The sequence below is a fragment of the Panulirus ornatus genome, chromosome 15 (assembly GCF_036320965.1).
Source record: "Panulirus ornatus isolate Po-2019 chromosome 15, ASM3632096v1, whole genome shotgun sequence".
Taxonomy (NCBI): domain Eukaryota; kingdom Metazoa; phylum Arthropoda; class Malacostraca; order Decapoda; family Palinuridae; genus Panulirus; species Panulirus ornatus.
In genome coordinates this window covers 20227705-20253576 of record NC_092238.1, presented here as the reverse complement: position 1 = coordinate 20253576, position 25872 = coordinate 20227705, and the positions used below count along the sequence as shown (strand labels likewise).

The 25872-nt window shown below is 38.8% G+C and overlaps 1 protein-coding gene across 1 annotated transcript in view; it reads right to left on the bottom strand.

Moving 5' to 3' along the window:
- LOC139753620 (probable glutamate receptor) overlaps window positions 1–25872 on the bottom strand; it is a 316265-nt gene that overhangs the window by 132677 nt on the left and 157716 nt on the right. Inside the window, exon 4 of the mRNA XM_071670236.1 lies at window positions 25377–25674. Coding sequence (XP_071526337.1) covers window positions 25377–25674 — 298 coding nt within the window. The remainder of the gene's footprint in view (window positions 1–25376; window positions 25675–25872) is intronic.

The window sequence follows — 25872 nt, the reverse complement described above, 5'->3', positions numbered from 1 at the left end:
CTATGTATTTCTCACATACATTCTTCAAAGCAAGCACCTGATCCACACATCCTCTACCACTTCTGAAACCACACTGCTCTTCCCCAATCTGATGCTCTGTACATGCCTTCACCCTCTCAATCAATACCCTCCCATACAATTTGCCAGGAATACTCAACAAATTTATACCTCTGTAATTTGAGCACTCACTCTTATCCCCTTTGCCTTTGTACAATGGCACTATGCACGCATTCCGCCAATCCTCAGGCACCTCACCATGAGTCATACATACATTAAATAACCTTACCAACCAGTCAACAATACAGTCACCCCCTTTTTTAATAAATTCCACTGCAATACCATCCAAACCTGCTGCCTTGCCGGTTTTCATCTTCCGCAAAGTTTTTACTACCTCTTCTCTGTTTACCAAATCATTTTCCCTAACCCTCGCACTTTGCACACCACCTCGACCAAAACACCCTATATCTGCCACTCTATCATCAAACACATTCAACAAACCTTCAAAATACTCACTCCATCTCCTTCTCACATCACCACTACTTGTTATCACCTCCCCATTTGCGCCCTTCACTGAAGTTCCCATTTGCTCCCTTGTCTTACGCACTTTATTTACCTCCTTCCAGAACATCTTTTTATTCTCCCGAAAATTTAATGATAATCTCTCACCCCAACTCTCATTTGCCCTTTTTTTCACCTCTTGCACCTTTCTCTTGACCTCCTGTCTCTTTCTTTTATACGTCTCCTACTCAATTTCATTTTTTCCCTGCAAAAATCGTCCAAATGCCTCTCTCTTCTCTTTCACTAATACTCTTACTTCTTCATCCCACCACTCACTACCCTTTCTAATCAACCCACCTCCCACTCTTCTCATGCCACAAGCATCTTTTGCGCAATCCATCACTGATTCCCTAAATACATCCCATTCCTCCCCCACTCCCCTAACTTCCATTGTTCTCACCTTTTTCCATTCTGTACTCAGTCTCTGCTTGTACTTCCTCACACAAGTCTCCTTCCTAAGCTCACTTACTCTCACCACCCTCTTCACCCCAACATTCACTCTTCTTTTCTGGAAACCCATACAAATCTTCACCTTAGCCTCCACAAGATAATTATCAGACATCCCTCCAGTTGCACCTCTCAGCACATTAACATCCAAAAGTCTCTCTTTCACGCGCCTGTCAATTAACACGTAATCCAATAACGCTCTCTGGCCATCTCTCCTACTTACACAAGTATACTTATGTATATCTCGCTTTTTAAACTAGGTATTCCCAATCATCAGTCCTTTATCAGCACATAAATCTACAAGCTCTTCACCATTTCCGTTTACAACACTAAACACCCTATGTATACCAATTATTCCCTCAACTGCAACATTACTCACCTTTGCATTCAAATCACCCAACGCTATAACCCGGTCTCGTGCACCGAAAACCACTAACACACGCATTCAGCTGCTCCCAAAACACTTGCCTCTCATGATCTTTCTTCTCATGCCCAGGTGCATATGCACCAATGATCACCCATCTCTCTTCATCAACTTTCAATCTTACCCATATTAATCGAGAATTTACTTTCTTTCATTCTATCACATACTTCCACAACTCCTATATACGTATATATATATATATATATATATATATATATATATATATATATTTTTTTTTTTTTTTTTTTTTTTTTTTTTTTTTTTTATACTTTGTCGCTGTCTCCCGCGTTTGCGAGGTAGCGCGAGGAAACAGACGAAAGAAATGGCCCAACCCCCATACACACGTACATACACACGTCCACACACGCAAATATACATACCTACACAGCTTTCCATGGTTTACCCCAGACGCTTCACATGCCTTGATTCAATCCACTGACAGCACGTCAACCCCTGTATACCACATCGCTCCAATTCACTCTATTCCTTGCCCTCCTTTCACCCTCCTGCATGTTCAGGCCCCGATCACACAAAATCTTTTTCACTCCATCTTTCCACCTCCAATTTATATATATATATATATATATATATATATATTCTTTCTTCTTTTCTTTCAAACTATTCGCCATTTCCCGCTTTAGCGAAGTAGCGTTAAGAACAGACGACTGGGCCTTGGAGGGAATATCCACACCTGGCCCCCTTCTCTGTTCCTTGTTTTGGAAAATTAAAAAAAAAAACGAGAGGGGAAGATTTCCAGCCACCCGCTCCCTCCCGTTTTAGTCGCCTTCTACGACACGCAGGGAATACGTGGGAAGTATTCTTTCTGCCCTATATATATATATATTTTTTTTTCTTTGCCGCTGTCTCCCGCGTTTCCGAGGTAGCGCAAGGAAACAGACGAAAGAAATGTCCCAACCCACCCCCATACACATGTATATACATACATCCACACACGCAAATATAAATACCTACATAGCTTTCCATGGTTTACCCCAGACGCTTCACATGCCGTGATTCAATCCATTGACAGCACGTCATCCCCGGTATACCACATCGATCCAATTCACTCTATTCCTTGCCCACCTTTCACCCTCCTGCATGTTCAGGCCCCGATCACACAAAATCTTTTTCACTCCATCTTTCCATCTCCAATTTGGTCTCCCACTTCTCCTCGTTCCCTCCACCGCCGACACATATATCTTCTTGGTCAATCTTTCCTCACTCATTCTCTCCATGTGCCCAAACCATTTCAAAACACCCTCTTCTGCTCTCTCAACAACACTCTTTTTATTTCCACACATCTCTCTTACCCTTACGTATTTACTCGATCAAACCACCTCACACCACACATTCTCCTCAAACATCTCATTTCCAGCACATCCATCCTCCTGCGCACAACTCTATCCATAGCCCACGCCTTGCAACCATACAAAGTTGTTGGAACCACTATTCCTTCAAACACATCCATTTTTGCTTTCCGAGATAATGTTCTCGACTTCCACACATTCTTCAAGGCTCCCAGAATTTTCGCCACTTCTCCCACAATATGATCCACTTCCGCTTCCATGGTTCCATCCGCTGCCAGATCCACTTCCAGATATCTAAAACACTTTACTTCCTCCAGTTTTGCTCCATTCAAACTTACCTCCTAATTGACTTGAACCTGAACCCTACTGTACCTAATAACCTTGCTCTTATTCACAATTACTCTTAACTCTCTTCCTTCACACACTTTACCAAACTCAGTCACCAGCTTCTGCAGTTTCTCACATGAATCAGCCACCAGCGCTGTATCATCAGCGAACAACAACTGACTCACTTCCCAAGCTCTCTCATCCCCAACAGACTTCTTACTTGCCCCTCTTTCCAAAACTCTTGCATTCACCTCCCTAACAACCCCATCCAAAAACAAATTAAACAACCATGGAGACATCACACACCCCTGCCGCAAACCTACATTCACTGAGAACCAATCACTTTCCTCTCTTCCTACACGTACACATGCCTTACATCTTCGATAAAAACTTTTCACTGCTTCTAACAAATTACCTCCCACACCATATATTCTTAATACCTTCCACAGAGCATCTCTATCAACTCTATCAAATGCCTTCTACAGATCAATAAATGCTACATACAAATCCATTTGCTTTTCTATGTATTTCTTACATACATTCTTCAAAGCAAACACCTGATCCACACATCCTCTACCACTTCTGAAACCACACTGCTCTTCCCCAATCTGATGCTCTGTACATGCCTTCACCCTCTCAATCAATACCCTCCATATAATTTACTAGGAATACTCAAGAAACTTCTACCTCTGTAATTTGACCACTCACTCGTATCCCCTTTGCCTTTGTACAATGGCACTATGCACGCATTCCGCCAATCTTTAGGCAACTCACCATGAGTCATACATACATTAAATAACCTTACCAACCAGTCAATAATACAGTCACCCCCTTTTTTAATAAATTCCACAGCAATACCATCCAAACCTGCTGCCTTGCCGGCTTTCATCTTCCGCAAAGCTTTTACCACCTCTTCTCTGTTTACCAAATCATTTTCCCTAACCCTCTCACTTTGCACACCACCTCGACCAAAACACCCTATATCTGCCACTCTATCATCAAACACATTCAACAAACCTTCAAAATACACACTCCATCTCCTTCTCACATCATCACTACTTGTTATCACCTCCCCATTTGCGCCCTTCACTGATGTTCCCATTTGCTCCCTTGTATTACGCACTTTATTTACCTCCCTCCAGAACATCTTTTTATTCTCCCTAAAATTTAATAATACTCTCTCACCCCAACTCTCATTTGCTCTCTTTTTCACCTCTTGCACCTTCCTCTTGACCTCCTGTCTCTTTCGTTTATATATCTCCCACTCAATTGCATTTTTTCCCTTCAAAAATCGTCCAAATGCCTCTCTCTTCTCTTTCACTAATAATCTTACTTCTTCATCCCACCACTCACTGCAGTTTCTAATAAATCCACCTCCCACTCTTCTCATGCCACAAGGATCTTTTGCGCAATCCATCACTGATTCCCTAAATACATTCCATTCCTCCCCCACTCCCCTTACTTCCATTCTTCTCACCTTTTTCCATTCTGTACTCAGTCTCTCCTCGTACTTCCTCACACAAGTCTCCTTCCCAAGCTCACTTACTCTCACCACCCTCTTCACCCCAACATTCACTTTTCTTTTCTGAAAACATATACAAATCTTCACCTTAGCCTCCACAAGATAATGATCAGACATCCCTCCATGTAGATATATATATATGCATATATATATATATATATATATATATATATATATATATATATATATATATATATATATATATATATATATATATATATATATATATATATATATATATATATATATATATATATATTATACCTGGGGATAGGGGAGAAAGAATACTTCCCACGTATTCCCTGCGTGTCGTAGAAGGCGACTAAAAGGGGAGGGAGCGGGTGGCTGGAAATCCTCCCCTTTCTTGTTTTTTTTTAATTTTCCAAAAGAAGGAACAGAGAAGGGGGTCAGGTGAGGATATTCCCTCTAAGGCCCAGTTCTCTGTTCTTAACGCTACCTCGCTAACACGGGAAATGGCAAATAGTATAAAAAAAAAAAATATATATATATATATATATATATATATATATATATATATATATATATATATATATATATATATATATATATATATATCTTTCTTTCTTTTACACTGTTCGCCATTTCCCGCGTTAGCGAGGTAGCGTTAAGAACAGAGAACTGGGCCTTTGAGGGAATATCTTCACCTGGCCCCCTTCTCTGTTCCTTCTTTTGGAAAATTAAAAACAGAAAATAATGAGAGGGGAGGATTTCCAGCCCCCCGCTCCCTCCCCTTTTAGTCGCCTTCTACGACACGCAGGGAATACGTGGAAGTATTCTTTTTCCCCTATCCCCAGGGATAATATATATATATATATATATATATATATATATATATATATATATATATATATATATATATATATATATATATATATATATATATATATTGGAAAGGATCACAATTTTTGCGCGTGATCAAGATATTACTATGAGTCCACGGGGAAAATGAAACACGATAAGTTCCCAAGTGCACTTTCGTGTAACCATCACATCATCAGGGGAGACACAAGAGAGGAATATAACAGTCAGTTGATATACATCGAAGAGACGAAGCTAGGACGCCATTTGGTAAACATGTGATTGTCCAAAACATACAACGAGCGTTCATAAACTTATCATTTTACAAATCTTATCAACAATAAAGTTATCTAATTTGTACAGACCATCACTAATATTAAGGTTATAATTCTTTGTGTATTTAATAATAGAAGGTTCAATGATATTTCTCTTGGTAATAGAGTTAGAGTTAACAACTGAGATGGCGTTACTCAAGTCAATAAAATGATCATAGTTTTTAACATGATTAAACAAGACATTTGATTCCTGTCCCGTTCTTATACTATATTTATGCTGCTTAAGTCTAACAGAAAGATCGTTACCAGTCTGACCAACATAGAGATTTTATCACAGTTTCCACAAGAAACTTTATAGATTCAACCAAGAGAATTTTCTGGTGAATTCCTGATTAAGATATTCTTTATAGTATTATTTTTGCTAAAGGCAACATTTACATTAAAGGATTTAAGCAACATGGGAAGCAAAGTGAAATTATTATTAAAAGGGAGAACTAAAAGATTCTTGGTGTTAATGGGAGGTTTGGGCTCAACTCTATAAAATGATTTCTTTGCTAACTTAAAGGATTTATCAATGAAAGATCTAGGGAACTTTAACTCAGATCCAATAGAATATATCTTCTCAAACTCATCACCAATAAACTCTGGACTGCAAATACGTAATGCCCTTAGGAACATAGATTGAAATGATGATAATTTAACTCTGTCATGTTGAGATGAGTAATAATGGATATATGAGCATACATTGGTGGGTTTTTTGTATATGCCAAACGTAAACTTGTTTCCTTGTCTATGGATCATGCAATATAAGATGGTAACATAATATTATTCTCATTTTCTACAGTAAATTTGATGGAAGGTACTAAATTGTTAAGTAAGGGGAGAAATATTTGTAAATTTTCATTTGTTGGCCAAACACAAAGAACATCATCTACATACCTAAACCAAATTGCATTAGGAGGTGAGATATCCTTTAGTAATTTTGTTTCAAAAAATTCCATATAAAGATTACTAAGTACAGGTGAAAGAGGGTTACCCATTGCCATACCAAATTTTTGAGCATAATGATCTCCATTAAATCATATCATGAACAATATAGATTTAGTCAACAATCTAAACAATATCAACATTAATTTTGAAATCAAACTAGTTAGCTTTGATGTTTCCTCACTTTTCACTAAAGTTCCAGTTGATGACCTTTTAAAATATTTATAGATGTCTTGGATGATATTCAATTACCTGTTTCAAAGTCTAATTCTATTGAACTGATAAAATTGTGTATAAAACACTGTGTATTTCAATTTAATGGAGATGATTATGCTCAAAAATTTAGTATGGTAATTGGTAACCCTCTTTCACCTGTACTTAGTAATCTTTATATGGAATTTTTTGAAACAAAATTACTAAAGGATATCTTACCTTCTAATGCAATTTGTTTTAGGTATGTTCTTTGTGTTTGGCCAACAAATGAAAATTTACAAATATTTCTCCCCTTACTTAACAATTTAGTACCTTCCATGAAATTTACTGTAGAAAATGAAAATAATGGTATGTTACCATTTTTAGATTGGCTGATCCATAGACAAGGAAAGAAGTTTAAGTTTAGCATATACAGAAAACCCACCAATGTATGCTCATATATCCATAAGTGCACTTGGGAACTTTTCGTGTTTCATTTTCCCCGTGGACTCATAGGAATATATACATACATATATATATATATATATATATATATATATATATATATATATATATATATATATCCCTGGGGATAGGGGAGAAAGAATACTTCCCACGTATTCCCTGCGTGTCGTAGAAGGCGACTAAAAGGGAAGGGAGCGGGGGGCTGGAAATCCTCCCCTCTCAATTTTTTTTTAATTTTCCAAAAGAAGGAGCAGAGAAGGGGGCCTGGTGAGGATATTCCCTCAATGGCCCAGCTCTCTGTTCTTAACGCTACCTCGCTAACGCGGGAAATGGCGAATAGTTTGAAAAAAAAAAAAAAAAAAAAAAAAAAATATATATATATATATATATATATATATATATATATATATATATATATATATATATATATATATATATAAATATATATATATAGTAAAGGATCACAAATATGCGCGTGATCAAGATATTCCTATGAGTCCACGGGGAAAATGAAACACGAAAAGTTCCCAAGTGCACTTTCGTGTAATAATCACATCATCAGGGGAGACACAAGAGAGAAATATAACTGTCAGTTGATATCCATCGAAGAGACGAAGCTAGGACGCCATTTGGTAAACATGTGATTGTCCAAAACATACAACGAGGGTTCATAAACTTATCATCTTAGAAATCTTATCAACAATAAAGTTATCAAATTTGTATACACCTTCGCTAATATTAAGATTATAACTCTTTGTGTACTTAATAATAGAATATCCAATGATATTTCTCTTGGTAATAGAGTTAGAGTTAATAACTGAGATGGGGTTACTCCAGTCAATAAAATGATCATAGTTTTTAACATGATTAAACAAGGCATTTGATTCCTGTCCCGTTCTTATACTATATTTATGTTGCTTAAGTCTAACAGAAAGATCCTTACCAGTGTGACCAACATAAAATCTATCACAGTTTCCACAAGGTACTTTATAGATGCGACCAAGATTATTTTCTGGTGAATTTCTAATTAAGATATTCAACATGGGACCATGGGAAGCAAAGTGAAATTATTATCAAAAGATAGAACTAAAGGATTCTTGGTGTCAATGGGAGGTTTCGGCTCAACTCTATAAAATGATTTCTTTGCTAACTTAAGGGATTTATCAATGAAAGATCTAGGGTACTTTAACTTAGATCCAATAGAATATATCTTCTCAAACTCATCATCAATAAACTCTGGACTGCAAATACGTAATGCCCTTAGGAACATAGATTGAAATGATGATAATTTAACTCTGTCATGTTGAGATGAGTAATAATGGATATATGAGCATACATTGGTGGGTTTTCTGTATATGCTAAACTTAAACTTGTTACCTTGTCTGTGGATCATGCAATCTAAAAATGGTAACATACCATTATTTTCATTTTCTACGGTAAATTTTGATGGAAGATACTAAATTGTTAAGTAAGGGGAAGAATATTTGTAAATTTTCATTTGTTGGCCAAACACAAAGAACATCATCTACATACCTAAACCAAATTGCATTAGAAGGTAAGATATCCTTTAGTAATTTTGTTTCAAAAAATTCCATATAAAGATTACTTAGTAAAGGTGAAAGAGGGCTACCCATTGCCATACCAAATTTTTGAGAATAATAATCTCCATTAAATTGAAATACACAGTCTTTTATACACAGTTTTATTAGTTCATTGAAATTAGACTTTGAGACAGGTAATTGAATATCATCCAAGACATCAAATAAATATTCTAAAAGGTCATCAACTGGAACTTTAGTGAAAAGTGATTGAACATCAAAGCTAACAAGTTTGAAATCAAAATTAACATTGATATTGTTTAGCTTGTTGACTAAATCTACATTGTTCATGATATTAGAATTTGATACCTTATCCATTATAGGGCTTAATAAAGAAACTAACCATTTTGACAATTTATATGTGATGGAGCCTACTGAACTCACAATAGGTCTTGCTGGAAAATTCTGTTTATGTGTTTTGATAAGTCCATACATATATGGCAATGAAGGGGACAAAGATGACAAACCTTTGATAAGGGAAATGTTACCGTTCAATAACAACTTCATTTCATTATTGAAGTGAGAATTAACTGCTTCTAAAGGATTTTTACTTAGTTTCGAATATGTTTTCTTATCATTTAGAAGATCATTTATTTTAGATAAATAGTTACTTTTGTCTAAAATCACAACAGTGTTAGCCTTATCTGCTTTAGTAATATGTATATCCTTGTCTTTTTTTAAGGTGTTAATAGCTCTTCTGAATCTTTTAGGGCAATTACCTTCCACTGGTTTCGACAAACTGGCATACACTAAAACCTTACAGATATTAATATCATCAATACTTAAATTAATTTAAGTAATGATGATATTTGTTAATCTTTTAGGGCAATTAGCTTCCACTCGTTTTGAGAAACTGGCATACACTAAACCCTTACAGATATTAATATCATCATTACTTAAATTAATCTAAGTAATGATGATATTAATATCTGTAAGGGTTTAGTGTAAGCCAGTTTGTCAAAACCAGTGGAAGCTAATTGCCCTAAAAGATTTATTAGAGCTATTAACACCTTAAAAAAGACAAGGATATACATATTACTAAAGCAGATAAGGCTAACACTGTTGTGATTTTTAATGGAGATTATTATGCTCAAAAATTTGGTATCGCAATGAGTAACCCTCTTTCACCTGTACTAAGTAATCTTTATATGGAATTTTTTGAAACAAAATTACTAAAGGATATCTTACCTTCTAATGCAATTTGGTCTAGGTATATAGATGATGTTCTTTGTGTTTGGCCAACAAATGAAAATTTACAAATATTTCTCCCCTTACTTAACAATTTAGTACCCTTCCTCAAATTTACTGTAGAAAATGAAAATAATGGTGTGTTACCATTTTTAGATTGCATGATCCACAGACAAGGAAAGAAGTTTAAGTTTAGCATATACAGAAAACCCACCAGTGTATGCTCATATATCCATTATTACTCATCTCAACATGACAGAGTTAGATTATCATCATTTCAATCTATGATCCTTAGGGCATTACGTATTTCCAGTCCAGAGTTTATTGATGATGAGTTTGAGAAGATATATTCTATTGGATCTAAGTTAAAGTACCCTAGATCGTTCATTGATAAATCCCTTAAGTTACCAAAGAAATCATTTTATAGAGTTAAGCCCAAACCTCCCATTGACACCAAGAATCTTTTAGTTCTCCCCTTTAATAAGGACTTCACTTTGGTTCCCATGTTGCTAAAATCCTTTAATGTGAATGTTGCCTTTAGCAACAATAATTCTATAAAGAATATGTTAATCAGGAATTCACTAGAAAATAATCTTGGTTCCTCTATACAGTGCCTTGTGGAAACTATGATAAATTTTATGTTGTTCAGACTGGTAAGGATCCGTCTGTTAGACTTAAGCAACATAAATATAGTATAAGAACGGGACAAGAATCAAATGCCTTGTTAAATCATGTTAAAAACTTTGATCATTGTATTGACTGGAGTAACGCCATCTCAGTTAGTAACTCTAATTTTATTACCAAGAGAAATATCATTGAATCTTCTATTATTATATACACAAAGAATTATAAACGTAATATTAGTGATGGTCTATACAAATTAGATAACTTTATTGTTGATAAGATTTGTAAAATAAGTTTATGAACGCTCGTTGTATGTTTTGGACAATCACATGTTTACCAAATGGCGTCCTAGCTTCGTCTCTTCGATGTATATCAACTGACTGTTATATTTCTCTCTTGTGTCTCCCCTGATGATGTGATTATTAAACGAAAGTGCACTTGGGAACTGTTCGTGTTTCATTTTCCCCGTAGACTCATAGGAATACCTTGATCACGCGCAAATTTTTGATCATTTCAAATATTTTTTATTTATTTTGCTTCGTCGCTGTCTCCCGCGTTTCCAATACATATATTTATATATATATATATATATATATATATATATATATATATATATATATATATATATATATATATATATATATATATATATATATATATATATTTCTTTTTTTTTTTTTTTTTGCTTTGTCGCTGTCTCCCGCGTTTGCGAGGTAGCGCAAGGAAACAGACGAAAGAAATGGCCCAGCCCACCCCCATACACATGTATATACATACGTCCACACACGCAAATATACATACCTACACAGCTTTCCATGGTTTACCCCAGACGCTTCACATGCCCTGATTCAATCCACTGACAGCACGTCAACCCCGGTATACCACATCGCTCCAATTCACTCTATTCCTTGCCCTCCTTTCACCCTCCTGCATGTTCAGGCCCCGATCACACAAAATCTTTTTCACTCCATCTTTCCACCTCCAATTGGGTCTCCCTCTTCTCCCTTTTTTTTTTTTTTATCTATTTATTTATTTTGCTTTGTCGCTGTCTCCCGCGTTAGCGAGGTAGCGGAAGGAAACAGACGAAAGAATGGCCCAACCCGCCCACATACACATGTATATACATACACGTCCACACACGCAAATATACATACCTATACATCTCAATGTACACATATATGTACAAGCACAGACATATACATATATACACATGTACATAATTCATACTGTCTGCATTTATTTGTTCCCATCGCCACCTCGCCACACATGGAATAACAACCCCCTCCACCCTCATGTGTGCGAGGTAGTGCTAGGAAAGACACCAAAGGCCCCATTCGTTCACACTCAGTCTCTAGCTGTCATGTAATAATGCACCGAAACCATAGCTCCCTTTCCACACCAAGGCCCCACACAGTTTCCATGGTTTAGCCCAGACGATTCACATGCTCTGGTTCAATCCATTGACAGCACGACGACCCCGGTATACCACTTCGTTCCAATTCACTCTATTCTTTGCACGCCTTTCACCCTCCTGCATGTTCAGGCCCCGATCACTCAAAATCTTTTTCACTCCATCTTTCCACCTCCAATTTGGTCTCCCACTTCTCCTCGTTCCTTCCACCTCGGACACATAAATCCTCTTGGTCAATCTTTCCCCAGTCATTCTCTAAATGTGACCAAACCATTTCAAAACATCCTTTTCTGCCCTCTCAACCACACTCTTTTTATTTCCACACATCTCTCTCACCCTTACTCGATCAAACCACCTCACACCACATATTGTCCTCAAACATCTCATTTCCAGCACATCCACCCTCCTGCGCACAACTCTATCCATAGCTCACGCCTTGGAACCGTACAACATTGTTGGAACCACTATTCCTTCAAACTTACCCATTTTTGCTTTCCGAGATAATGTTCTCGACTTCCAAACATTCTTCAAGGCTCCAAGAATTTTCGCCCCCTCCCCCACCCTATGATTCACTTCCGATTCCATGGTTCCATCCGCTGCCAGATCCACTCCCAGATATCTAAAACACTTCACTTCCTCCAGTTCTTCTCCATTCAAACTTACCGCCCAATTAACTTGACCCTTAACCTTACTGTACCTAATAACCTTGCTCTTATTCATATTTACTCTTAATTTTCTTTTTTCACACACTTTACCAAACTCAGTCACCAGCTTCTGCAGTTTCTTACATGAATCAGCCACCAGCGCTGTATCATCAGCGTACAACAACTGATTCACTTCCCAAGCTATCTCATCCACAACACACTGCATACTTGCCGCTCTTTCCAAAACTCTTGCATTCACCTCCCTAACAACCCCATCCATAAACAAATTAAACAACCATGGAGACATCACACACCCCTGCCGCAAACCTACATTCACTGAGAACCAATCACTTTCCTCTCTTCCTACACGTACTCATGACTTACATCCTCGATAAAAACTTTTTACTGCTTCTAACAACTAGCCTCCCACACCATATATTCTTAAAACCTTCCACAGAGCATCTCTATCAACTTTATCATATGCCTTCTCCAGATCCATAAATGCTACATACAAATCCATTTGTTTTTCTAAGTATTTCTCACATACTTTCCTCAAAGCAAACACCTGATCCACACATCCTCTACCACTTCTGAAACCACACTGCTCTTCCCCAATCTGATGCTCTGTACACGCCTTTACCCTCTCAATCAATACACTCCCATATAATTTACCAGGAATACTCAACAAACTTATACCTCTGTAATTTGAGCACTCACTCTTGTCCCCTTTGCTTTTGTACAATGGCACTATGGAAGCATACCGCCAATCCTCAGGCACCTCACCATGAATCATGCATACATTAAATAACCTTACCAACCAGTCAACAATACAGTCACCCCCTTTTTTAATAAATTCCACTGCAATACCATCCCAACCTGCTGCTTTGCCGGCTTTAATCTTCCGTAAAGCTTTTACTACCTCTGCTCTATTTACCAAATCATTTTCCCTAACCCTCTCACTTTGCACACCACCTCGATCAAAACACTCTATATCTGCCACTCTATCATCAAACACATTCAACAAACCTTCAAAATACTCACTCCATCTCCTTCTAACATCACCGCTACTTGTTATCACCTACCCATTAGCCCCCTTCACTGAAGTTCCCATTTGCTCCCTTGCCTTACGCACTTTATTTACCTCCTTCTAAAACATCTTTTCATTCTCCCTGAAATTTAATGATACTCTCTCACCTCAACTATCATTTGACCTCTTTTTCACCTCTTGCACCTTTCTCTTGACCTCCTGCCTCTTTCTTTTATACCTCTCCCACTCATTTGCATTTTCTCCTTGCAAAAATCGTTCAAATGCCTCTCTCTACTCTTTCACTAATAATCTTACTTCTTCATCCCACCACTCACTACCTTTTCTAATCAACCCACCTCCCACGCTTCTCATGCCACATGCATCTTTTGCGCAAGCCATCACTGTTTCCCTAAATACATACCATTCCTCCCCCACTCCCCTTACCTCCTTTGTTCTCACCTTTTTCATTCTGTACTCAGTCTCTCCTGGTACTTGCTGACACAAGTCTCCTTCCCAAGCTCACTTACTCTCACCACTCTCTTCACCCCAACATTCTCTCTTCTTTTCTGAAAACCCCCACAAATCTTCACCTTGGCCTCCACAAGATAATGATCAGACATCCCTCCAGTTGCACCTCTCAGCACATTAACATCCAAAAGTCTCTCTTTCGTGCGTGTATCAATTAACACGTAATCCAATAACGCTCTCTGGCCATGTCTCCTACTTACATACGTATACCTATATATATATATATATATATATATATATATATATATATATATATATATATATATATATATATATATATATATATATATATATATATATATATATATATATATATATATATATATATATATATATATATATATATATATATATAAGGTGCGCGTTCATATACACTTTATTCGTATATATATATATATATATATATATATATATATATATATATATATATATATATATATATATATATATATATATATATATATATATATATGTATATATATATATATATATATATATATATATATATATATACATATATATATTTTTTTTTTCTTTTTTTTTTTGCTTTGTTGCTGTCTCCCGCGTTTGCGAGGTAGCACAAGGAAACAGACGGAAGAAATGGCCCAACCCACCCCCATACACATGTATATACATACTTCCACACACGGAAATATACATACCTACACAGCTTTCCATGGTTTACCCCAGACGCTTCACATGCCCTGATTCAATCCACTGACAGCACGTCAACCCCGGTATACCACATCGATCCAATTCACTGTATTCCTTGCCCTCCTTTCATCCTCCTGCATGTTGAGGCCCCGATCACACAAAACCTTTTTCACTCCATCTTTCCACCTGCAATTTATTCTCCCAGTTCTCCTCGTTCCTTCCATCTCCGACACATATATCCGCTTGTTCAATCTTTCCTCACTCATTCTCTCCATGTGACCAAACCATTTCAAAACACTCTCTTCTGCTCTCCCAATCACGCTCTTTTTATTTCCACACATTTCTCTTACCCTTACGTTACTTACTCGATCAAAGCACCTCACACCACACAATGTCCTCAAACATCTCATTTCCAGCACATCCATCCTCCTGCGCACAATTCCATCCATAGCCCACGCCTCGCAACCATACAACATTGTTGGAACCACTATTCCTTCAAACATACACATTTTTGCTTTCCGAGATAATGTTCTCGACTTCCACACATTCTTCAAGGCTTCCAGGATTTTCGCCCCCCTCCCCCACCCTATGATCCACATCCGCTTCCATGGTTCCATCCGCTGCCAGATCCACTCCCAGATATCTAAAACACTTTACTTCCTCCAGTTTTTCTCCATTTAAACTTACCTCCCAATTGACTTGACCCTCAACCCTAATATACCTAATTACCTTCCTCTTATTCACATTTACTCTTATCTTTCTTCTTTCGCACACTTTACCAAACTCAGTTACCATCTTCTACAGTTTCTCACATTAATCAGCCACCAGCGCTGTATCATCAGCGAACAACAACTGACTCACTTCCCAAGCTCTCTCATCCCCAAGAGACTTAATACTTGCCCCTCTTTCCAAAACTCTTGCATTCACCTCCCTAACAACACCATCGATAAATAAATCAAACAACCATGGTGACATCACACACCTCTGCCGCAAGCCTACATTCACTGAGAACCAATCACTTTCCTCTCTTCCTACACGTACACATGCCTTACATCCTCGATAAAAACTTTTCACTGCTTCTAACAACTTGCCTCCCACACCATATATTCTTAATACCTTCCACAGAGCATCTCTATCAACTCTATCATATGACTTCTGCAGATCCACAAATGCTACATACAAATCCATTTGCTTTTCTAAGTATTTGTCACATACATTCTTGAAAGCAAACACCTGATCCACACATCCTTTACCACTTCTGAAACCACATTGCTCTTCCCCAATCTGATGCTCTGTACATGCCTTCACCCTCTCAATCAATACCCTCCCATATAATTTACCAGGAATACTCAACAAACTTATACCTCTGTAATTTGAGCACTCACTCTTATCTCCTTAGCCTTTGTACAATGGCACTATGCACGCATTCCGCCAATCCTCAGGCACCTCACCATGAGTCATACATACATTAAATAACCTTACCAACCAGTCAATAATACAGTCTCCCCCTTTTTTAATAAATTCCACTGCAGTACCATCCAAACCTGCTGCCTTGCCGGCTTTCATCTTCCGCAAAGCTTTTACTACTTCTTCTCTGTTTACCAAATCATTTTCCCTAACCCCCTCACTTTGCACACCACCTCGACCAAAACACCCTATATCTGCCACTCTATCATCAAACACATTCAACAAACCTTCAAAATACTCACTCCATCTCCTTCTCACATCACCACTACTTGTTATCACCTCCCCATTTGCGCCCTTCACTGAAATTCCTATTTGTTCCCTTGTCTTACGCACTTTATTTACCTCCTTCCAGAACATCTTTTTATTCTCCCTAAAATTTAATGATACTCTCTCACCCCAACTCTCATTTGCTTTCTTTTCACCTCTTGCACCTTTCTCTTGACCTCCTGTCTCATTCTTTTATACATCTCCCACTCAATTGCATTTTTCCTTGCAAAAATCGTCAAATGCCTCTCTCTTCTCTTTCACTATTAATCTTACTTCTTCATCCCACCACTCACTACCCTTTCTAATCAACCCACGTCCCACTCTTCTCATGCCACAAGCATCTTTTGCGCAATCCATCACTGATTCCCTAAATACATCCCATTCCTCCCCCACTCCCCTTACTTCCATTGTTCGGGAGCGGGGGGCCAGAAATCCTCCCCTCCTTGTATTTTTAACTTTCTAAAATGGGAAACAGAAGAAGGAGTCACGCGGGGAGTTCTCATCCTCCTCGAAGGCTCAGAGTGGGGTGTCTGAATGAGTGTGGATGTAACCAAGATATATATATATATATATATATATATATATATATATATATATATATATATATATATATATTTATATATATGACAACCCCCTCACCCCGCATGTGCACGAGGTAGTGATAGGAAAAGATAACAAAGGCCACATTCGTTTACACTCAGTCTGTAGCTGTCATGTATAATGTACCGAAACCACATCTCTCTCTCCACATCCAGGCCCCACAACAATTTTCATGGTTTACCCTAGACTGTACACGTTCCCTGGTTCAATCCATTGACAGCACGTCGACCCCGGTATACCGTATCATTCCAATTCACTCTATTCCTTGCACACCTTTCATCCTCTTGCATGTTCAGGCCCCGATCGCCCAAAATCTTTTTCACTCCATCCTTCTACCTCCATTTTGGTCTCCCACTCCTCGTTCCCTCCACCTCTGACTCATATATCCTTTTTGTCAATCATTCCTCACTCATTCTCTCCATGTGACCAAACCATTTCAATATACCCTCTTCTGCTCTCTCAACCGTACTCTTTTTATTACTCTTTCATTAACTACTCGATGAAGCCACCTCACGCAATATATTATCCTTAAATATATCATTTCCAATACATCCACCCTGTATATATAGATTTGTGGGAACATGAGTGAAGGGGGCTAATAGGGAGGTGATAACAAATAGTGGTGATGTGAGAAGGAGATGGAGTGAGTATTTTGAAGGTTTGTTGAATGTGTTTGATAATAGAGTGGCAGACATAGGGTGTTTTGGTCGAGATGGTGTGCAAAGTGAGAGGGTTAGGGAGAATGATTTGGTAAACAGAGAAGAGGTAGTAAAAGGTTTGCGGAAGATAAAAGCCGGAAAGGTAGCGGGATTGGATGATATTGCAGGGGAATTTATCAAAAAAGGGGGTGACTGTATTGTTGACTGGTTGGTAAGGTTATTTAATGTATGTATGACTCATGATGAGGCCCCTGAGGATTGGCGGAATGCTTGCATAGTGCTATTGTACAAACGCAAAGGGCATAAAAATGAGTGCTCAAATTACAAAGGTGTAAGTTTGTTTAGTATTCCTGGGAAATTATATGGGAACGTATTGACTGAGAGGGTGAAGGCATGTAAAGCGCATCAGATTGGGGAAGAGCAGTGTGGTTTCAGAAGAAGCAGAGGATTCGTGGATCAGGTGTTTGCTTTGAAGAATGTATGTGAGAAATACTTAGAAAAGCAAATGGATTTTTATGTAAGATTTATGGATCAGGAGAAGGCATATGACAGAGTTGATAGAGATGCTCTGTGGAAGGTATTGAGAATATATAGTGTGGGAGGCAAGTTGTTAGAAGCAGTGAGAAGTTTTGATCGAGGATGTAAGGCATGTGTACGAGAAGGAAGAGAGGCGAGTGATTGGTTCTCGTTGATTGTTGGTTTACGGTAGGGGTGCGTGATGTCTCCATGGTTGTTTGATTTGTTTATGGATAGGGTTGTTAGGGAGGTAAATGCAAGAGTTTTGGAAAGAGAGGCAAGTATGTCGTCTGTTGTGGATGAGAGTGTTTGGTAAGTGAGTCAGTTATTGTTCGCTGATGATACAGCACTGTTGGCTGAGTCGGGTGAGAAACTGCAGAAGATGGTGACTGAGTTTGGTAAAGTGTGGGAAATAAAAAAGCTGAGAGTAAATGTGAATAAGAGGAAGGTTATTAGGTACAGTAGGGTTGAGGGGGAAGTCAATTGGGAGGTCTGTTTGAGTGGAGAAAAACTGGAGGAAGTGAAGTCTTTTAGATATCTGGGAGAGGATTTGGCAGTGGATGGAACCATGGATGTGGAAGTGAATCATACGGTGGGGGAGGGGGCGAAAGTTCTGGGAACGTTGAAGAATGTGTGCAAGTCGAGAACCTTATCTTGTAAAGCAAAAATGTGTATTTTTGAAGGAATAGTGGTTCCATCAATGTTACATGGTTGCGAGGCGAGGGCTACAGATAGAGTTGTGCGGAGGAGGGTGGATGTTCTGGAAATGAGATGTTTGAGGACAGTATGTGGTGTAAGTTGGTTTGATCGAGTAAGTAATGAAAGAGTGAGACAGATTTGTGGTAATAAAAAGAGTGTGGTTGAGAGAGCAGAAGAGGGTGTTTTCAAATGGTTTGGTCACATGGAGAGAATTAGTGAGGAAAGATTGACAAATAGGATATATGTCAGAGGTGGAGCGGACGAGGAGATGTGGGAGACCAAATTGGAGGTGGAAAGATGGAGTAAAAAGATTTTGAGTGATCGGGGCCTGAACATGCAGGAGGGTGAAAGGTGTGCAAGGAATAGAATGAATTGGAACGATGCGGTATACCGTGGACGACGTGCTCTCAATGGATTGAACCATGGCATGTGCAGCATCTATGGTAAACCATGGAAAGTTTTGTGGTGCCTGGATTTGCAAAGGGAGCTGTGGTTTCGGCTCATTATATATGATACCTAGAGACTGAGTGTCAACGAATATGGCCTTTGTTGTCTTTTCCTAGCATTAACTCGCGCACATTTGTGGGGACGGGGTGTCATTTCATGTGTGGTGACAAATCCACACTCAGATATCCATAACATTTCACTTTCTCCAGTTTTTCTACATTCAAACTTACCTCCCAGTTGACTTGTCTCTCAACCCTACTGTACCTAATAACCTGCTCTTACTCATATATACTCTCAGCTTTCTTTTTTCACATACTTTAGCAAACTCAGTCACCAGCTTCTGCAGTTTCTCACCCGAATCAGCCAGCAGCGTTTATCATCAGCGAACAACTGACTCACTTCCCAAGCTCTCTCATCCACAGCAGACTGAATACTTACCCCTCTTCCCAAAACTCTTGCATTCACCTCCCTACCAACCCCATCCATAAGCAAATTAAACAACCATGGAGATATCACGCACCCTTGCCGCAAACCAACATTCACTGAGAACCAATCACTTTCCTCTCTTCCTACACGTACATATGCCTTACATCCTCGATCAAAACTTTTCACTGCTTCTAACAACTTGCCTCCCACACCATATATTCTTAATACCTTCCACAGAGCATCTATGTCAACTCTATCATATGCCTTCTCCAGATCTATAAATGCTACATGCAAATCCATTTGCTTTTCTAAGTATTTCTCACATACATTTTTCAAAGAATACACCTGGTCCACCCATCAACTACCACTTCTGAAACCAAACTACTCTTCTCCAACCTCATACTATGTACATGCTTTCACCCTCTCAATCAATACCCTCCCATATGATTTCCCAGGAATACTCCACAAACTTATACCTCTGTAATTTGAACACTCACTTTTATCTCCTTTGCCTTTTTGAAAAAGCACTATGAAAGCATTTTGCCAATCCTCAGGCACCTCACCATGAGTCATACATACATTAAATAACCTTACCAACTACTCAACAATACAGTCAACCCCTTTTTCGATACATCCCACTGCAATACCATCCTAACCCGCTGCCTTGCCGGCTTTCATCTTCCGCAAAGCTTTTACTACCTCTTTTCTGCTCACCAAATCATTATCCCCAGCCCCCTCACTTTACACAACACCTCGACCAAAACACCCTTTATCTGCCACTCTATCATCAAACACATTCAATAAACATTCTAAATACCCACTCCATCTCCTTCTCACATCACCACTACTTGTAATCACCTCCCCATCACCCCCCTTCACTGATGTTCCACTTTGTTCCCTTATCGCACGCACTTTATTCACCTCCTTCCAAAACATCTTTTTATTTTTCCTAAAATTTGATGATACTCTATCACCCCAACTCTCATTTGCCCTCTTTTTCACCTCTTGCACCTTTCTCTTGACATCCTGCCTCTTTTTTTTTTATACATCTTCCGGTCATTTGCATTATTTCCCTGCAAAAAATCGTCCAAATATCTTTATCTTCTCTTTCAATAATAACCTTATCTCTTCATCCTATCACTCACCACCCTTTCTAATCTGCCCACCTCCCACACTTCTCATGCCACAAGTATCTTTTGCGCAAGCCATGACTGCTTTCCTAAATACCTCCCACTCCTCTCCACTACCCTTACGTCCTTTGTTCTCACCTTTTTCCATTCTGTACTCACTCTCTCCTGGTACTTCCTCACACAAGTCTCCTTCCCAAGCTCACTTACTCTCACCGCTCTATTCACCCCAACATTCTCTCTTCTTTCCTGAAAACCTTTACATATGTTCACCTTCGGCTCCACAAGATAATGATCAGACATCCCTCCAGTTGCACCTCTCAACACATTAACAACCAAAAGTCTGTCTTTCGCGTGCCTATCAATTAACACGTAATCAAATAATGCTCTCTGGCCATCTCTCCTACTTTCATGCGTATACTTATGTATATCTCCCTTTTTTAAACAAGGTATTCCCAATCACCAGTCCTTTTTCAGTACATAGATCTACAAGCTCTTCACCATTTCTATTCACAACACTGAAGACCCCATGTACACCAATTATTCCCTCAACTGTCACATTACTCACCTTTGCATTCAAATCAACCATCACTATAACCCGGTCTCGTGCATCAAAAGTACTAACACACTCACGCAGCTAGTGTGGAAGGAGAGGTTGTGGGGCAGGGGTTGGCCTGGTAGTGGGTGCTGGATGGGTGTTAGAGGGTAGGCTGCAGGGGTGGAAGGTGAGAGTAGGTGAAGGGCAGGGCAGACAGTAGGCGCTGGACGGGTGTTAGATGATAGGTTACACTGAGGAGGTGTGAGCGAAGTAGGGGCTGGGGGGAAGCAAGCGCTTGGGGCAGGTAGTGAAGGTAAAGGCATGACGTCCCATTTTCAATCTCTGTATTTCGTTTTTTAGTGTTACACTTCCTACAGTTGGAGCTTTGAGAACTGCCCTAATTTCACTAATATCACTTTGCTTAATCTTATATTCCAGATTACTACGATTTACGCAAAATAAACTTTGCAAGCTCCCTCTGGTCCAGGTGGCTTTGATTCTTTCGCAAGACACTGACCACAGGACGTACATGGGTAACCGAGTAGTTGTTGACAGTGTAATGAACGATTACACAGGATAAAAACTGAGAAATTATATGAACATTAGCACAAATGAAGGAACAGATCCGTAAGAGCAGCACTTGTCCGTACATGGTCACGCTCTGTCATCATGGCGGCACGTCGGTGACTTCCCTTGACCTGACAACTGGGCAAAAAGTAACACTACGAGTATTTGATGATAGGGTGGCTGATATAGGGTGATTGGGTCAATGCCGTATGCGAAAGTGGTTTGGTGAAGAGATAAAGAATGCTGAAGGCTCTGCGTAGGATGAAATGTGGTAAGGCGGCGGGTGAGTATGGTATATCAGTTGAAATTTTTAAAGAAAGGGGGGTGGCTGTATTGTTATGTGATTCGTTAAGATCTTGTATATATATATATATATATATATATATATATATATATATATATATATATATATATATATATATATATATATATATATATATATATATATATATATATATATATATATATATATATATATATATATATATATATATATATATATACATACATGTATATTCATTTACTTATTATACTTTTTTCGCTGTCTCCCGCGTTAGCGAGGTAGAGCAAGGAAACAGACGAAAGAATGGCCCAATCCACCCTCATACACATATATATACATACACGTCCACACACGCACATACACATACCTATACATCTCAACGTATTCATACATATACACACACACACACAGACATATACATATACACATGTACCTAATTCATACTGTCTGCCCTTATTCATTCCCGTCGCCACTCCGCCACGCATGAAATGACACCCCACCCCCACATGTGCGCGAGGTAGCGCTGGGAAAAGACAACAAAGGCTACATTCGTTCACACTCAGTCTCTAACTGTCATGTATAATGCATCGAAACCACAGCTCCCTTTCCACATCCAGGCCCCACAAAACTTTCCATGGTTTATCCCAGACGCTTCACATGCCCAGGTTCAATCCATTGACAGCATGTTGACCCCGGTATACCACATCGTTCCAATTCACTCTATTCCTTGCACGCCTTTCACTCTTCTGCATATTCAGGCCCCGATCACTCAAAATCTTTTTCACTCCATCTTTCCACCTCCAGTTTGGTCTCCCACTTCTTCTTGTTCCCTCCACCTCTGACACATAAATCCTCTTTGTTAATCTTTCCTCACTCATTCTCTCCATGTGACCAAACCATTTCAAAACACCCTCTTCTGCTTTCTCAACTACATTCTTTTTATTACCACACATCTCTCTTAACCTTTCATTACTAACTCGATCAAACCACCTCACACCACATATTGTCCTAAAACATCTCATTTCCAACACATCCACCCTTCTTCGCACAACTCTATCTATAGCCCACGCCTATTCCTTCAAACATACCCATTTTTGATTTCCAAAATAACGTTCTCGGCTTCCACACATTCTTCAACGCTTCCAGAACTTTCGACCCCTCCCCCACACTATGACTCACTTCCGCTTCCATGGTTCCATCTGCTGCCAAATCCACTCCCAGATATCTAAAACACTTCACTTTCTCCAGTTTTTCGCCATTCAAACGTACCTCCCAATTGACTTGTCCCTCAACCTTACTGTACCTAATAACCTTGCTCTTATTCACATTTACTCTCAGCTTTCTTTTTTCAAACACTTTACTAAACTCACTCACTAGCTTCTGCAGTTTCTCACCCGAATCAGCTACCAGCGCTGTATCATCAGCGAACAACAACTGACTCACTTCCCAAGCTCTCTCATCCACAAGAGACTGCATACTTGCCCTTCTTTCCAAAACTCTTGCATTCAACTCCCTAACAACCCTATCCATAAATAAATTAAACAACCATGGAGACATCAAGCACCCCTGCCGCAAACCAACATTCACTGAGAACCAATCACTTCCCTTTCTTCCTATTCGTACACGTGCCTTACATCCTCGATAAAAACTTTTCACTGCTTCTAACAACCTGCCTCCCACACCATATATTCTTAACACCTTCCACACCGCATCTCTATCAACTCTATCATATAGAAGGGTGTGGCAGTTCTGGAGTCGGAGATAGTATGTGATAATGTTGATGGAGATGTCTTGTGGAAGATCGTAAGAAATATGGTGTTTTAACGAATACCAAGTATGACGAACTTTAGTGAATACCGAATATGATGGTTTCTGGTGAACAGGGAGTATTGTGGCGTCTGATGAACTTGAAATATGATGGTTTCTGGTGATGAAGAAGTATGGTAGTTTCAGAGGAATACGAAATATATTGTTTTCAATTTTTTAGAAAAAGAAAAATGTTGGGCATAGCCATATGTTCCACTGTCTTGGAACCCCACATAATCAACATTACAAACTCTGCTTCTTATAAGCTGGGAGTGTTGTGTGGGTACTGCTATCATTTTTTTGTGAGCAGCAATTTTGAATCTTCATGGGCTTTATCTGCCCTAGTATGAGTTAATGCTCACATAGCTGTGTTGGCTCTTATTGCTCTTGCTTTTTTTAGCGGAAGATGAATCAAAAGCCTTCCGCCATATTCATTCCTCAGGCACCCTTTCTTCAACCATTCCTTTCTCACGTGGTGACATTGTTGTCCTGTACTTGTCATACAAGTAAAATTTGGGTCACTGCTCTTATGGGCTCCTTGCATCTGTCCCTGTCAGCAAGGATTGGACCCTCGGTACACGTCTAGCTGCTGCTTTCTACAGTTTCTCAGTGGAGAGTGGAGACAAGCCACGCGAGGATTGACCAATTACAGCACCTTTTTCCCTTAAACAACTAAAGTGTGGAATTCTCTTCATCCCTTTATCTTTCCCTCTTTCTATAGCCTTCCATCTTTCAGAGTCTGATTTATAAACACCTGCTCATGCCTGATTTATTTTTTTCTTACCTCATTTTTCTTTCGCTTAGTGCCATGTCGTTCACTAAGAAAAAAGGAAAACATTGCTGATACCGGGAAACAGCAGTCTCATTATTGTTTTGTGTCTAGTATGATAAGAGGAGATTTTTTTGCAATATTCAAGTAATTCAAAGTAACAGCATCTTTAAAGTACATAGTGATAAATCAGTGCTTGAAAACTTACCTTGACGCAAAATGATCCTCATGTGCAGGTAAAGCAGGTCCGATGCCCACATAACTAGTCCTGATCCTCTAGGGTGTTGGACCAGCACTACCACTGCCACACACGCTGCTACCATCACTGCCAACAGTATTATCCATACCAGAGGAGTCAGAGGGAACAGAAAGCCCCACGGGTCTATCTCCGGAAGACCTTTAGCCGACAAAATGCTTCGCCCGTCAAAGAAGAAAGATCGAGTGTAATCGACGACTTTGCTCCTTTCCTCAGTCAGTCCAAATGGGCCCAGGGCAATATCCACTTCCTTTAAGAGAAGTACACGAAGAAAAGAAGAAAAGAAAAGCACATATAAAGTTCTTGTATACGTAGATTTACCGAGAAACAGAAAAAAGTAAAAAATATAGATCTATAACTGGATGGATAGATACAATAAACAGAAAACTCATTAATTCATGAATAGAAATAGAAAAACTGAAATGAAATGTCAGACACAAGTTAATAT